This window comes from Canis lupus, chromosome 8 (assembly GCF_011100685.1).
Source record: "Canis lupus familiaris isolate Mischka breed German Shepherd chromosome 8, alternate assembly UU_Cfam_GSD_1.0, whole genome shotgun sequence".
In the NCBI taxonomy this organism is placed as follows: domain Eukaryota; kingdom Metazoa; phylum Chordata; class Mammalia; order Carnivora; family Canidae; genus Canis; species Canis lupus.
Genome location: NC_049229.1, coordinates 47133861 through 47149331, shown reverse-complemented (window position 1 = coordinate 47149331; position 15471 = coordinate 47133861). Strand labels below are relative to the sequence as shown.

Here is a 15471-nt window from a genome sequence, read left to right as displayed (position 1 = left end):
ATCTTAAAAAAAAAAAAAAAAAAAAAAAGACCCAAACTATTAAATGTAAGCATTTGTTCTCTACAGCGTTTTCAATGCTAGCTGAAACCTGGAAACAGCTTGCCCAATAATTAAGGAAAAAGGTGATTTACATACTTGGTAAAATATTCTGTAGCTGTTAAACATTAACAATGAAAACTATGTAACAATATGGAAAGGTGCTGGGTGATTCTGAAGGACAGCAGAGACAGAAGATATGGTCCCTGGGCAGTATAGTTAGCCAAATATTTAACAATGGGAGGTATCACAGGATTGAGAGTTAAAAGTATCGGTATGCAATCACTACTGTACACCTGAAATTAATTTAAAATTTATGTTAACTATCCTGGAATGAAAAACAAATCGGTACAGACTAGAAGTGATGTATGAATTTGTGTGGGACATGGAGGCCTGGGTAGGTCTAGAAAGAGTTCTGGAGCAGGTAGGAACTGAGCTCAGCCTGGAAGAATGGATAGAATTTGTCAAGTATGGAGAGAAGGCTACTGCAGGTAGAAGGCACAGAGGAAGCTTCACGGTGTCAAGGGAGGAATACTCAGAGATGTACCAAGAGACTCAAGGGGTTATGATTAAAGAAGGTCATAAACTAGGGTCACATTCACGAAGGACCCTGAACACCAGGCTGATTGTCTAAAATTTATGCTTTAAAGACATAGAAAGCAACATCTGAGTAAAAATTAGAAGCATGGTTACTGCTGAAAACTAGTAATCTAATCCCTCATAAGGAGAGGACGGGCTGAGCTTTGGGGACAGACAGGAGAACTGGAATCAAGGGGTTGATACAAGGAATATTTCAAATGTTCCACCATTTCTTTCTTTTGTCTTTCTCACTCACGTGGCTTCTCCCCACTCCCCCACCCCCTGCTCTGCCATCTGTCTTCCCATTTCTTATCTTTCTGTACTGCTATGGGCTACCAATTTCTACTGACCTAGAGCTCTCACCAGTTCCTCCCATCCCCTCAACAGGTACTTGGTCACGCCTCCAAGACCTGCATCTGGACCAGGCAGTGTGGAAGGAAACTTTTGCTGGGAAACAATGACCAGAACCCAACAGGGAAAGACCTGTCTTTCCCACCATTTCCATCAGTCACTCCCCCCACGGCTGGGATGGGGCATGAATTTTCCCCACTCAAAACCAAGAAACAAGGAGGAGTGTGCTTTGGTGTCCAGTGTACCTCCAGTCTTCCACTTTAGCCCGTATCGCTGCACACACCTCAAGAACCAGTATTTGAAAAGGGCGGCTACAAACCTTACCTTCTCTCAGGAGGTGGTATGGCAGCGAGGGCTTCCCAGCATCCCTTACAGCCAGTACAACTTTGACCATCTCTACAACACAGACCACATCATCCAGCCTCTCCAGATCAGGAGGGCCCGATCTGAGAAACCCACTGGCTTTAAGTCCTTGGGTTCTTCAGGTCTCTCAGCAAGGGTCACCTCCCAGGCTGTGAAGACAGAAAGTTCCGCCAATCTTAAGCAGCCACGAAAACCAAAGCTAGCAAGGGTGGTCCATGAAAAACCTTCCCCTGGCATCTCTCATTCTGGCAGGGATCTGGACATGCTGGGTATGTCGCTTTCTCCAGATGTGAACCTGGAGAGAGAAACCTGGCTTCCACCTCCTGAGAAGGAGGCCCAAGCCTGGGAAGCCATCGTGCTGGAAAAGCTGAACAAGCGCACTGCCCGATGGATCCAGAGCAAACGTCCTCTGAGATCTGGGGTCTCCCCCAACAAGTGGCAGAGTTTTCTGCGCCAGCAATATGACTGGAGCCACATCCGGGATGAGCTTACTTCCACCAGTGACCTGGAGCTCTTGAAACGGCTAGAGGAAGAAGAAACAGCAGAATTTGAGGATCAAAGTGTTATCCTGCCAACCCAGGAAAAAGAAAAGCCAGAGCTGCTGCTTCCTGTTTATTATAGGTATACTGGCTGGGACATCAAGCACACTTTGAGAATCCTCGGGTCCCCTTCAAAGACTCCTGGGTTGCTTCACATTCCTTATTTCAGAACACACTGTTCCATTCACCCACTGCCAACTTCTTCTCTAAGATCTCCTTAAAGTAAGGTTTCTCAGCCTAGCTACTATTGAAATCCTGTGTTGGATAATTCTTTGTTGTGGGGGCCTGTCTTGTACCTTGTAGGATGGTCTAGTAGCACCCCCACTGGATGCCAGCAGCATTCTCCAGTTGTGACTACCAAAGATGTCTCCATACATGTCCCCTTAAGGGACCAAAATCACTCCTAGTCGAGAACGACTGCCTTTTAAGGGATAGGTTCTTGGCCTCTCCTAGCAGACTAAGCTATTTTGCTGATCCAGTTACTATTCAGGCACTCTCAGAAATGTATCCATATTGACATTCAGAAGGCAGAGACCTCAAGGCACTGAGGGTTGGTCTTGTCTCATTTCGAATGAGGAGCCAATGTGTCACTGATTCAAAAACTGACTGGCGGGACACCTGGGTGGCTCAGCAGTTGAGCATCTGCCTTTAGCTCAGGGCATATCCTGTTCCCGGGATTGAGTCCCACATTGGGCTCCCTGCGAGGAGACTGCTTCTCCTTCTGCCTCTGTCTCTGCTTCTCTCTGTGGATCTCTCATGAATAAATAAAAAAAGTCTTAAAAAAAAAAAAAAAGACCGGCAGCAGGACAGAGAGCTAAACCGCCTAAGGGTTGATTATTGCAAATTTCTCACATTGCTTCCTTCTCACTTATAGCTAGAGGGAAGACCAGAACTATTATAACATCTCATCCACAAAAGGGAAATAAAGGTTGAGTGGGAATCCATTTATTCATTTATTTATTGGACAAACATAAACCACATTCCTGCTACTTGCCAGGTACTCTGCAAAGTGCTGGGAATACAACCTAAACGAGAGATGTGGACCCTTTAATGAGCTTATGGAATGTTCACTGGGGTTGACATACAGTAAATAACCACACACATGATGAAGTGAAGGAATGTAGGAACTGATTCACTTTCCCAAGTCCATGCAACCTCTAAGGGCACCATGTTTAAAAAAAAAAAAAAAAAAAAAGGGTAATGCTGGAAGCCTGGCCCCTCTATCGTGCTCTCCAATGGTTGCAGGAGTGGCTCCCTAAAGGGAAGAAGGTGGCTGCAGACAGGCCCTTCTGGCAGGCCTGAATATTCATTTGGCACTCTGGGAGCAAGGCCAATAGATAAACAGAGGTGTTTCCCAGATGCTCACGGATATATGAGGTGAGCTTAGAGAGGGGTGAGCTGTGAGTCTGATGGAAGTCAGGAGGTCCATCTCCTATCTTTTCCCTCTTCTCCCTCTCCCTCTTGCTAGACTGCCCAATTACTTGCCACAAGTGCAGACAACTGAAACTATGCCTGGCAACAATAAGACTGCTGAGGATATCAAAGGAAAGAACGTCCACCAGCCCCCAAAGCAGAGCTACTTCCGACAGGTGAATCCTCGAGCTGGAAAGTTTGCTTACTCCACAGCCAACACCTATGAACAGGAGATATACTTTGGTAATAGAGCTGGGGTGCTATGCTGGGGCCTGAGGTGGACATGGAACAGGGAGGTGGAAGGCAGCGGGGGAATGAACCAGTCATGAGTGTGGATAAGGGGCCGTAGATGACCAAGGTGTTCATAGCAACATCCCCTAGTGACTAGCACAGGAAGGTTGTTTTGGCAGAGGGCAGGCAGGTATCTGGTGAGAGGAGTTAACTATTTTCCCTCTTCCCCTGGCTCTATCCCTTTATCTTATGAAGGAGGTTGTGGAGTGTGGGGTTGTAAAGCAAATAGGATTTGGCTTGGAGAACACCTCTTCTCTGTCTGCTCTTCTCCTTTCTCTTCCTTTGAGATAATCCCCCATTGAGGGGTTAAGAAAAAAAATCATAGATTTTGGAATCTGGAGGATCCTGGTTTAGCCCCTCCCTACTAATATGAGCAAACTATATAATCCCTCTGAGCCTTATTTGTAAAACAATAGTAACAAAAATGCACTTCAAGGACAGGAAAGCATCTGTAATGCTTCTTGCCCAATGCTCAATAAAATATCTACTACCTTCCCCTTCCATCTTGCTATCCTTTAGAAGCCCCGGCTTGTAAGATACATGATCTAGGTCTGCATGTTCCAAACTGTTTATCCTTCCTTGCCCCCATCTTGTTCCTAAACTGTCAACTGAAAGTCGTCTTAGAATGTTTAACAAAATTATTCAGATGAAGTTAGTTATGACTGATAAGAAATGAATTAGATACTCTTTTATTAGGACTTAGTTTTTCATAGGGGACAATGCCTGTAAGTTAAGACAGGTTCTGCCTTGGTTTCTAAGCCTCTATGAGACCACTGGCTTCTATTTCCAAGCAAGTCACCTTCAAAGGATGCCCCCACATCATGGTAATCATGAGTCTTAGGTGCTAAAGAGTTAAGGCAGAAGGAAATTGGGTCTGATCCTGATGACTGAAAACCCAGCAAGAGAGGAAGGAGTGTGGTACTAGGGACTCCTTATTTGTCTGTTCACAGATCAAGTCCAGGTTATCCACCAGATTGGTGCGAAGAGAGACCACATTTTCCTGGAAAACTTCAATCGGTACAAGAAGCAGCTGTCTAAAGTCTTCCCTGAAACCCCAGAAAGGTGGACTTCCCAGCCAGTTCCCGAAGCACGTAAGCAGGAAGCACATAATAGGAAGCACATATTATAAAATTCATCCTTTAAAAATGTATACAATTCAGTGGTTTTTAGCCCAAAGGGACAAGGATCGAGGGTCTGATGATATCCAGCCTATAAAACGAGCTCCTTAAAGAAATAGCTACACTTCTGGGACACCTGGGCAGCTCAGATTGTTAAGTGCTGAACTCCTGATTTTGGCTCAAGTCATGGTATCAGAGTTGTGAGATCAAGCTCCACATGGGGCCCGCTCTTTTTCTTTCTTCCTTCCTTTCTTTTTCTATTTATTTCAGAGAGAGCACAAGCATGTGCATGTGAGTATATGCACAACCTGGGGAGGAGGTGCAGAGGGAGGAGGAGAGGATCTCAGACTCCCTGCTGAGCACAGAGCCCTCTTATGGACATCATCAGTTTGTAGAGGAGTCCCTTCCTACTAACTAAAATTATCAAACACTAACTATAACTAGGAAGAGCCTTTGTGGAACATCCATTCAATTGAAATCAGATCAAACTTAGGTTAGGTGTAACCATGAGATTTAGGGCTGGTAATTACCAATGAGACAAGTCCCATCTCTTTTTCCAGGAAAAGTATATCAGACCCTTGATCCTTGTCCCTTTGGGCTAGTTCTATCCTCCCATTCCATTCTCAGGCCATACCTGCCACAGGTACTAGGGTCATCCTCTGTTCTAAATTTCTGTTTCATAACTATATCATCTTAATTCTGTAAGAGAGATAAAGGGAAGGGAGGGGGGGGAAAGATGGAGGGAAGGAAGATGGCCAAGAAATGAGCTTATAAAACAAAAAGTGCCCACTCTCCAAGAGACTATGCTTCCATGTTCCATGACTTTTCTTTGCAGGGTCATTGTTCCAGTGGGCCCTCTGGTGTGCAGAAACTAATGGTAGTCGTGGAGAAAGCACCCTAGCAAAGTCTTGGATTGGGTCTAGGCAAGTCACCTTCTAGGGCTTCTGCTGCTTCATTAGGGCTGAGACACTAATCATTCCTATGGCAAGGCACTTCGGGAATACTTGTTGATTTTGTGACATTTATTGATACTTAGGTGATCTTGTGAATGCATTTTTTAAACCATTAAGTGCTCAAACTCAAGGAATTATTAGTATACCACCTTCCCCACAAGGCAACTGTACTGCATATGTCCTCCCCTCTGAGAATAGGCAAATCCACAATGACACAAAGTTCTCACTGGGGGAAGAGAGGGATTGGCACAGGGTTTCTTTTTGGGGTGATAAAAATATCCTAAAATTAAGACACTGCAATAATTGTACAACTCTGAATATGCTAAAAACCACTGAATTGTATACATTTTTAAAGGATGAATTTTATATGTGAATTCTACCTCACAAGGTGCTACCCACCCTCCCACCCCAGGCTGAATTCAGATGCCTCACCACCTGTCTCACTGGCTTCACAGACACTTTTCCACCAGTGTGCTAGATGCCTCCCTCTTTTCTCCAGAACAAAGAACATATAACAAACATAAGCTGTAGAATCTTTCCCAAACTTTTTAATTTTTTAAAAGATTTTATTTATTCATTTGAGAGAGAACCACGAGTGGTGGGGAGGAGAGGGAGAAACAGACTTGATCCCAGGTGGAGTTCAATCGCAGGAACCAGAGATCACGACGTGAGCTGAAGGTAGATGCCTAACTGACTGAGCCACGCAGGTGCCCCCAACTTTTTTTAAATTAATTTATATTTTTAAAATATTTTATTTATTTATTTATTTATTTATTTATTTATTTATTTATTTATTTATTTATTTATTCATTCATTCATTCATGAGAGACACACACACACACACACACAGAGAGGCAGAGATACAGGCAGAGGGAGTAGTAGGCTCCATGCAGGAAGCCTGATGTGGGACTCAATCCTGGGACTCCGGTATCACGCCCTGAGCTAAAGGCAGACCCTCAACCACTAAGCCACCCAGGGATGCCCCAAACTTATTTATTTTTATTTTTAAAGATTTTATTTACTCATGAGACACACACAGAGAGAGAGAAGCAGACATAGGCAGAGGGAGAAACAGGCTCCATGCAGGGAGCCTAATGTGGGACTCGATCCTGGGACTCCAGGATCATGCCCTGAGCCGAAGGCAGATGCTTAATAAGCTGAGCCACCCAGGCATCCCCAAACTTCTTTTTAAAATAGTATTTGAGGGACGCCTGGGTAGATCAGTGGTTGAGCATCTGCATTTGGCTCAAGGCATGATACCTGGGGTCCAGGTTCAAGTCCTACATCGGGCTCCCTCCAGGGAGCCGGCTTCTCCCTCTGTCTGTATCTCTGCCTCTCTCATAAGTAAATAAATACAATCTATAAATAGATAAGTAGACAGATAGATAGATGATAGAATTTGAAATTGGGGGTGCCTAGCTGGCTCAGTTGGAATATATGACTTGATCTCAGGGTTAGGAGTTCAAGCCCCACGTTGGATGTGGAGCTTAATTAAAAAATAATAATAAATAGGGGCACCTGTGTCTCGGTTGGTTAAGCATCTGCCTTCAGCTCAAGTCTGATCCCGGGGTCCTGGGATGGAGCCCCATGTCAGGCTCTCTGCTCAGTGAGGAGTCTGCTTCTCCCTGTCCCTCTGCTCCTCCCCGTTTGTGCTCTCTTCTCTCTGTCAAATAAATAAATATATAATCTTTAAAAAATAAGTAAATATTTGAAAGTGATCTGGGAGATATAAAGTCAGAATAGTAACATAGAAACACCTTCTTATAACTATTTCATTCATTGTCTCATCCCAGGAAATACCAGGTATGAAAGAACCTAAAAAGGAAGAAAAAAAAGGAGGAAAATTCCTGGAGTTAGGAGGTGTGGGTGAAATTTTTTTTTTTTTTTTTTTTAACTCTCCATTTTGATTGAATTGGAAAACTTAGGTGATAATTTCTTTAAGATGATGAAAATTGTTAAGGCACAAAGTGTACTTCTTACTTTTTAAGCCTTAATTTCCCCCAAGCTGTGATATAAAACTCTTTAGCGTACCCAGATCATGACAGTTTGAACTAAGCACAGGTCTTATGGTGCAGAGTCAAAGGCACCATTTGTTTCTGTCGACAAAATATTCTGTGCCTTTTATCCTAGAGGAAGCCAAAGGGTTGTCTGTGTGCTCCCTTCAGGGGACTTTTAATGTGGAATGTGGTTACTGGATGTGTTCTACCTGCCTAGGACTCAAAGGACCGAACATAAAATTAATGTTGGCAGTTGTGCATGTTTATTCCCACACAGGTTAAATACCAGAGATTCAAAGCTTTCTTACCACATCCTTTTTAACTCCCTGAGCAGGGGGATACAGGAGGAAAAGGACTAGACTACTACAACCACTTCTCAATTCCGTGGGGGGGATTTCAAGCAGGCTAAGAGGAGAGATATGGGGGAGTTTCACAGTATCAGCTCACTGGGAGCGTCCGGAGGTGGTTCTACTGCTGCAACTGCACACTCTATACTGCAAAGGAAGCCAGACCTCAGCAGGGTGACAATTCTCCCAGCATGACCAAGCTAGGGGGAGAACCACTGGAGGGTATGCTTGTATGGCTTCTGAGCTAAACTGCACTGGAGTCTCACAAGAGAAGAAAGAAATGGTATTGCCTTCTTTGCTCAAAGAAAAGAATGGATTCAGAACAAATCTAAACATGTTAGAATGAAATCTTGGAAGAAACACAAATCTTGCAGCCTAGGTGGCTCAGTGGTTTAGCGCCGCCTTCAGCCCAGGGTGTGATCCAGGAGACCCAGGATCGAGTCCCACGTCAGGCTCCCTGCATGGAGGCTGCTTCTCCCTCTGCCTGTGTCAGTGCCTCTCTCTCTCTCTCTCTCTCTCTCTGTGTTCCTCATGAATAAATAAAATCTTAAAAAAAAAAAAAAAGAAACACAAATCTTTCTTTTTTAAGATTTTATTTATTTATGAGAGACAGAGAGAGAGGCAGAGACACAGGCAGAGAGAGAAGCAGTCTCCCTGCAGGGAGCCCAATGTGGGACTCGATCCCAGGACCCTGGGATCATGACCTGAGCTGAAGGCAGATGCTCAACCACTGAGCCACCCAGGTGCCCCAGAAACACAAATCTTTGATAGTGACAGATTAGAGCATTAGACTGATAAGCAATATAGCAAGCAGATCATGAATTTGGTAATTTGGAAATGTTTTTGTATCTTTTGCCTTTTGCACACAACCACTCTTCTTAGAAAGAGGCTTTCTGAATCTGATACCAGGGATATCACAAAGTCTAGAAAACTATAACTGTTTTTTATAGAACAACTATAACTGTATTTTTATAATACGTTCTTCTGTCCTCAAATCTCCAGCTGTTGTCATAATGAGGAAAAACTCACAGATGCTAAAATCTTCTAAACTCAGCAGCTTGTAGCAGTATTCCTCCTCTCAAATTAAAAACATTAAAAATAAAAATAAAAAGGTCAGCACCTGTTTGGCTCATTAAAAACATTAAAAATAAACATAAAAATGTCAGCACCTGGTTGGTTCAATCAGAACATGCGACTCTTGATCTTGGTGTCATGAGTTTGAGCCCCATATTGGCTGTAGAAATTACTTACAAATAAATAAGTAAACTTAAAAAAAAAAAAGATTTATTTTAGAGAGAGAGAAAGCACACGAGCAGCAGGAAGAGCAGAGGGAGAAGGAGAGAGAATCCTCAAGCAGACTCCCTGCTGAGCATGGAGCCCAATGTGGGGCTTGACCCCAGGACCCTGAGATCAGAACGTGAGCTGAAATCAAGAGTCAGACACTTAACTGACTGAGCCACCCAGGTACCCCAATAAATATATAAACTTAAAAAAAAAAAGGAAGAAATCCTAATAAACTAGGAATGGACAATTATACTCTAAATTGCAATATATCGGATACTGAATTTTGAGCAAAACCTTATTACATATAAACAAATTTTCTTCCTAAAGATTAAATGTATGAAAATTTTTGTATATATCTCAATCCCCCCCCCCCCCCCCCGCCCCATCATGGCTTTATTATGTCTCATTAGGACCTTTCCTAACTCCCTGTGGGACTTGTACTTAGTTCCTTGTATAATCATGGGAAAGTTTGTTTTCAAGTATTGTTTGCCTTGGTGTTGGTCAGGAGCAGGATGTAATGCTAGCTGGGAACACAGGGCCTAGGGCAGTGGGGTAAGACTATCTCACACTGTCCCGCTGCACAGCCTACAGGCCTGTGAAAGGAGCCCCACGCTGGACGGCTCTGCCCACCCCAGCCAAGGATCTGCTGTTCCAGCTGAGTGAGAAGGATGCCAGTAAGACCAGAAGACTGAAGAAGCAGGAAGAATCACTGAAGGAGGATGGGACTTGGGAACTGGGGGCCCTGCAGAGGATGCTGGAGGAATGGAAGACTGCCTGGGCTCTGAGTGAGTGAAGGGGCCAGGGTGGAGCCGGAGACATTGGTATACATTGGAGGGAGGAGGGGCTCACCTTGGATTAGTGTTTCTCTATGAAAATCCATCCCTTTCTTTCAAAACATACAAATCTGGTTGCGTCATCAAAGGGTCACTAGAGAAGAGCCTTTCACATCATGATAGTTGATGCATCTGGAGGTCTTTTTGCACAGGCAGGTTTTACATCAGGAATTTGTATATAGGCGCTACACTGAGGATTCTTCCTAGACAGGGACTCAGTCTTACAACCCCTGAGATTTTACCCTCAATAAATGATGCATCAAGGGAGGGATGAAACATGCTGTCCAAGCAAGGGAAATGTAGTGATCAAAAGGAATTGTAGTTGGCTGTGGTATAAACAATGCCTCTCCAAAATTCCTATGTGGAGTTGGGATTCTCATATATACACTCTGCCTTTGGCAATATGGGAGTAGAAGGCTGAATGCTTGGGGCAGAGTGAGGGGGACAATTGTCCAAAGCTATAAGATCCGAGGACTCAGGGCTGCTGGCTTGTAGAACAGGAGACTAGTTTAATTAGTACAGGACAATCCATTACATATATGAGATCAGGTAAACAAAAAAGGGTTGAAAGATTTTCTGAGTAAAACCTTCTAGTAGGAACTCTGAAATAAGAGCTTGACACCTACAAAGAGAGAAGTTAGTAATGAAATGAGAAGACCTTGAAAGCCAGATGGAAGAGACCTCAAAGGCAACCTAACGATAACCACAGTTGTTAACAGTTGAGTCCTTGCTATCTTGCCATTTTGTTAAATACTTTGTCTAGTTATCTAGTTAACTCATTTAATACTCTAACTAAATATGGTAGGTTCTAAGACCATTCCTATTTTATAAATGAGCAGTACTAAGCTCAGAGAGGTTAACTAACTTATCCAAGGTCACACAGCTAATAACTGTGATTCCAAACCAAGTATGTTTGACAACAAACTACCCTTAATCACTGTTTTATCACACACATACACACCCCTTTTATTTTCCAGATGGTAACAATGAAGAGTTATTTAAGCAAAGAGAGACTAAGATAGGACTGGGAGGGGGGAGGTGTCTGGGAACTAACCAACAGGGTACATGGATTTTCAGAGAAATAACTTCCCAAAGGACCCCATTTCTCTGGGGCCCTTTACTCTTCTGAGCTAATGTTCTGCTTGAATTGTGCTAGGAGGAAGGAGACTATCTAACTCTAATCAAATGGTTTTCTTCTCATTTCACTCCCTGCGGCAAAGTCATTGAGTGGCATCATGAGACAATAGAGGGCCTGATGCGGGGCTTGGTGGACATGCATGATGATGTTCGGATCCAAGCCATCATCACATGTGCCACAGCTGCTTTAGAACAGCCCCGGAATGCCACCAGCCAGGGGGACTCAGGTGAGATCCTGAACTTAACTGCTTGAGAAGATAAGCAACTTACACAGCCATAGACAATGATAACTGATGTGGACCTTCGAGCTTATCCAAGATTTTTTTTTTTTTTTTTTTACAAACATGGAAACCAAGGCCCAGAGACTAGTTGGAATATACACAGCTTATTAACAATAGAGATGAAATTAAAATTCCTGACTTCTAGTCCAGTGCTTTTTGCACTATATTTCATTACCTTTCGTTTGCCCAGCAGCTTCAAACAAATTTGCATTGTTCCACCCTGAGAGATCCCATTTGTAAAAGACCAAAGTAATATACAGTGTGTACACAATATATATATATCTATACACACACACTTTTTTCCCTTCTAGTTTAGCCCTTCTTTTGACAGCACACCTGAAACTCAAACTTAACTAATCACCCTGACCATAGACTCCTACCCAAGCTCCAAACTTCAATCAGTAGCCCCACCACAATCCATCTAGTTTCTGAGTCAGGGCCCTGAGTCATCCTAGACAAACCTTCCTCTTCCCATAACCAAATAGATTCTACTGATTCTGTTTCCCTCTTTATGTATTCATCAGTCAACAGAGGAATATAAAAAGGAATAATTCTCTTCTCCTAAAATTCCCAGTCCCACCCATGCCACTCCCCAGGGTAACCAATGTTTAGTTTGGCATTTTACATCTTTCTTGATGCTTTTGGAAATATAAGCCAACGTACATGTAGACTTTTCTACTTATTATAAAAATGTGTTGGGATCCCTGGGTGGCGCAGCGGTTTGGCGCCTGCCTTTGGCCCAGGGCGCGATCCTGGAGACCCGGGATCGAATCCCACATCGGGCTCCCGGTGCATGGAGCCTGCTTCTCCCTCTGCCTGTGTCTCTGCCTCTCTCTCTCTCTCTATGTGACTATCATAAATAAATAAAATTTAAAAAAAAAAAAATAAATATAAATAAATATAAAAATGTGTTGAATTTTATCAGCCATTTTCTAGTTTTTCCCTTTAATTTGTGGATATGAATTTGTTGCTAATTTCTTAGAATCTAATAGATCATGATATATTACTCTTTTATTATTCCACTGTGATTTGTTGATATTTTAGAATATTCTACTACATTTCTAAGTGAAATGAGTTTATTTTTGTTAAGTTTTAGTTTTTGCTAACTTTACAAAATGAACTTAAGGACTTAGCCATTTTTTTCTAATAATCTTTAGAAATGTCAATAGCTTTTTTGTTTTTTTTTACTAGCAGTAAGTAGTTAAAAAGGAAAATTTCCCATCTACAGCTGTAATCTGAGTTTAACAAGATACAGGACCCAAATGATAGAAGCTATCCAAGTACTATTAAAAGAACATAAAACCAACTGACTTTTTTCTCAAATGCCCTCAGATACCACCTTTTATGTGAATCCTGGGCTGATGCTTTTCCCCTCTCTGCTGCCAGTAGCACCCTAACATTATTCTGCCCTTATATCACTCTATCCTAATTGTCATGTACTTTTCTGCCATTCCTACTAGACAAGAAACTCCTTAATGGCAGGGACTAATTTTACTTCTACAAACTTGTCACGTTTTTAAAGCTTCATTTATTTCTTAGCTACTGAGTTCGAGACATGTGTATTTTTGCTACAAGTTTTCAAATCTGCTGCCCCGTCTGCTAGAAAACTCTTCATTTCTCTTTACCGGATTAACTTCTATTAACTTCAGTTATCAGCTATCACCTCCTCTGAATTTTCCTGGCCCCAACACCTAGACTTGGTTCATTGTCCCCGCTATGTGCTTCCACACATACACATTTTTTTTCCTTTTACATTAAGTTCTACACCCAACGTGGGGCTTGAACTCATGACTCTGAGATCAAGAGTCACTTGTCTCCAGACCGAGCCAGCCAGGTGCTCCCCCCCCATATACATTTTATTCCCCCCTATACATTTTTTATTTATTTTTATTTTTTTTAGATTATTTATTTATTCATAGAGAGAGGCAGAGACACAGGCAGAGGGAGAAGCAGGCTCCATGCAGGGAGCCCGACGTGGGACTCGATCCGGGGTCTCCAGAATCACACCCCAGGCTGCAGGCGGCGCCAAACCGCTGTGCCACCAGGGCTGCCCTATATTTTTTATTATAACTGCTTATTCCCCTGAGTATCAAATGGATGGTGTATTTGGGGTGCCTGGCACAGAGAAAACCTTCAGTAGGTAGCAACAGTAGGTAGGTATTATAATCTTATCCCCAGGTCTTCACATACAAAGAATTCTTGTCTGCCCCCTAAATTATGCCTTCCATGTGCTCCCTTTCACATCTCTTCAGTGTCTAGATTTTGACTTGTCTTTGTCTTGTTTCTTCCCCATACCTTCCCCAAGAAAACTATCTTACTCATTATTTCTTGAAATACTTGTTTGACTTCTACATATTCCCATAAAATACCCCTATTCCCATCTAGCCTGTTCTTAGCAAATGGCATAGCAGCTCACAACAGTAAGATAGGCAGATTAGAAATCCTAAAAAATTAGTCACAGGATCCAGCTCTGCCACTACTTGGGAAGTCAGCCTGAGCTTCAAATTCTTTATCTCTCTAATGAGAATAATTGTGGACAAAAGGTGAACAGACCCTTTCCCCTTCTACTTGAGAATTTGAGCTTTAGTTAAAATGCCTACCTGTTGCCCTGATAAGGACAGGAACAGGAACTATCGGCAACATGCTTATGATAAACATGAACTCTGTTAAATTGCATCTGGACTGGGAAAACTGTAGGGAAATAGAAATGCCTCAAGGAGATGCCATCCCGGGATCCCTGGGTGGCTCAGCGGTTTGGTCCCTGCCTTTGGCCCAGGGCGTGATCCTGGAGACCTGGGATCGAGTCCCATGTCGGGCTCCCTGCGTGGGGCCTGCTCCTCCCTCTGCCTGAGTCTCTGCATCTCTCTCTTTGTGTCTCTCATGAATAAATAAATAAAATCTTAAGTAAAAAAAAAAAAAAAAAAAAAAAGAGACGCCGTCCCTTGAACTTCCAGGAATGCAGTGACTTCAAAGAGGCAGGCCCTATGTGGGCCCTGGGACTAGATCTATGGACTTGTTATACAATATACTCATTCCTGTGGGACATAGCATGTGTCCCCAGAAGGCTCTGTGGAACACTAATTGCCTTGAGAACTCTTGTCAAAAGGAACACTAGATGCTGCCCTGTTGGCAAACTGTGCTCGCATCTTAGATCCTTCTGAAGATCGGTGCTTTGTGTGGTCTGTGAATCTTGTGAGTCTGTTTCAATCTAAAAAGACTCCTGGAATGACATATTTCAAGGCAGTTAATACCTGCCTTGCCTACTTCAGTGAGGGCTGGATGACTTAAGATAATGAATATGAAAACACTATAAATGGCAAAGCACCATCTAAGTATAATTGCTATTATTATTAAAAATATAAAAATATATTTGGTAAAGAGGTTGATTTTCACCACTGAAACTAATGATGAAGCTCACCAGTCTAGCTGGAAACCTTCTGTGGCTTCAATCCAGCTCTTTAGATGCCAGGTGATAAAGGATTGGAAAGTGGTGTACACAGCACAGAAGTGAGCCATAAAATAGTGCCCATTGCAGGGGCTCAGCTAAATCGTAATTTTATTAAGTAGCAGTAAGCACCAGCAACTGAGACTAAGGTCAACCACTGTGTGGCTATGGGAAGGAAACTGTCTTTCAGTGAAAATCAAAGAGGCTAGCACCCACTTACCTGGTTCTCTTTTGATTGTAGGCAAGGAGGAGACTGTGAAAGCCCCATCTATCCAGGACTTGCCAGAGGTTCTACAGCCCGCCCTGGAGGCTGCTCTTTGTGACAAAAATGCCAATGTGCGGATGGCAGCGGCAGTATGCCAATATGCCATACAGTCGCATAATCCCCTTGCCCGGGACATCATGCATACTGCCGTTTCAAAGGGTGAGTAACTATCACTTCTGACCTGGGAATATGGCCTAAGGGCAGAACATCTCACCATCAGCATTTCCTAATCCCTTCTA

At 43.0% G+C, this 15471-nt stretch overlaps 2 protein-coding genes across 12 annotated transcripts in view; one reads left to right on the top strand and one right to left on the bottom strand.

The window, feature by feature from the left end:
* HEATR4 (HEAT repeat containing 4) overlaps positions 1 to 15471 on the top strand; it is a 60421-nt gene that overhangs the window by 5343 nt on the left and 39607 nt on the right. For 7 of the 8 annotated variants that reach the window (XR_005363517.1, XR_005363516.1, XM_038545214.1 and 4 more), the window contains 6 exons: positions 1003 to 1950; positions 3337 to 3524; positions 4523 to 4663; positions 9856 to 10056; positions 11325 to 11468; positions 15209 to 15391. Coding sequence is in view for 6 of the 8 variants with exons in the window: in XM_038545214.1 (XP_038401142.1) it covers positions 1073 to 1950; positions 3337 to 3524; positions 4523 to 4663; positions 9856 to 10056; positions 11325 to 11468; positions 15209 to 15391 (1735 nt within the window). In the remaining 2 variants the exon portion in view is untranslated. Of the gene's footprint in view, positions 1 to 66; positions 123 to 1002; positions 1951 to 3336; positions 3525 to 4522; positions 4664 to 9855; positions 10057 to 11324; positions 11469 to 15208; positions 15392 to 15471 lie in introns of all 8 variants that reach the window. The other variant, XM_038545213.1, reaches the window with a different exon arrangement.
* Positions 1 to 15471, bottom strand: part of LOC490770 (acyl-coenzyme A thioesterase 1) — a 42984-nt gene that overhangs the window by 15507 nt on the left and 12006 nt on the right. For 2 of the 4 annotated variants that reach the window (XM_038545220.1, XM_038545218.1), the window contains one exon: positions 1291 to 1852. The exons of 1 other annotated variant lie outside the window; for it this stretch is intronic. The gene's annotated coding sequence lies outside the window, so the exon portion shown is untranslated. Of the gene's footprint in view, positions 1 to 1290; positions 2503 to 15471 lie in introns of those variants that run through there. One more of the 4 variants, XM_038545221.1, reaches the window with a different exon arrangement.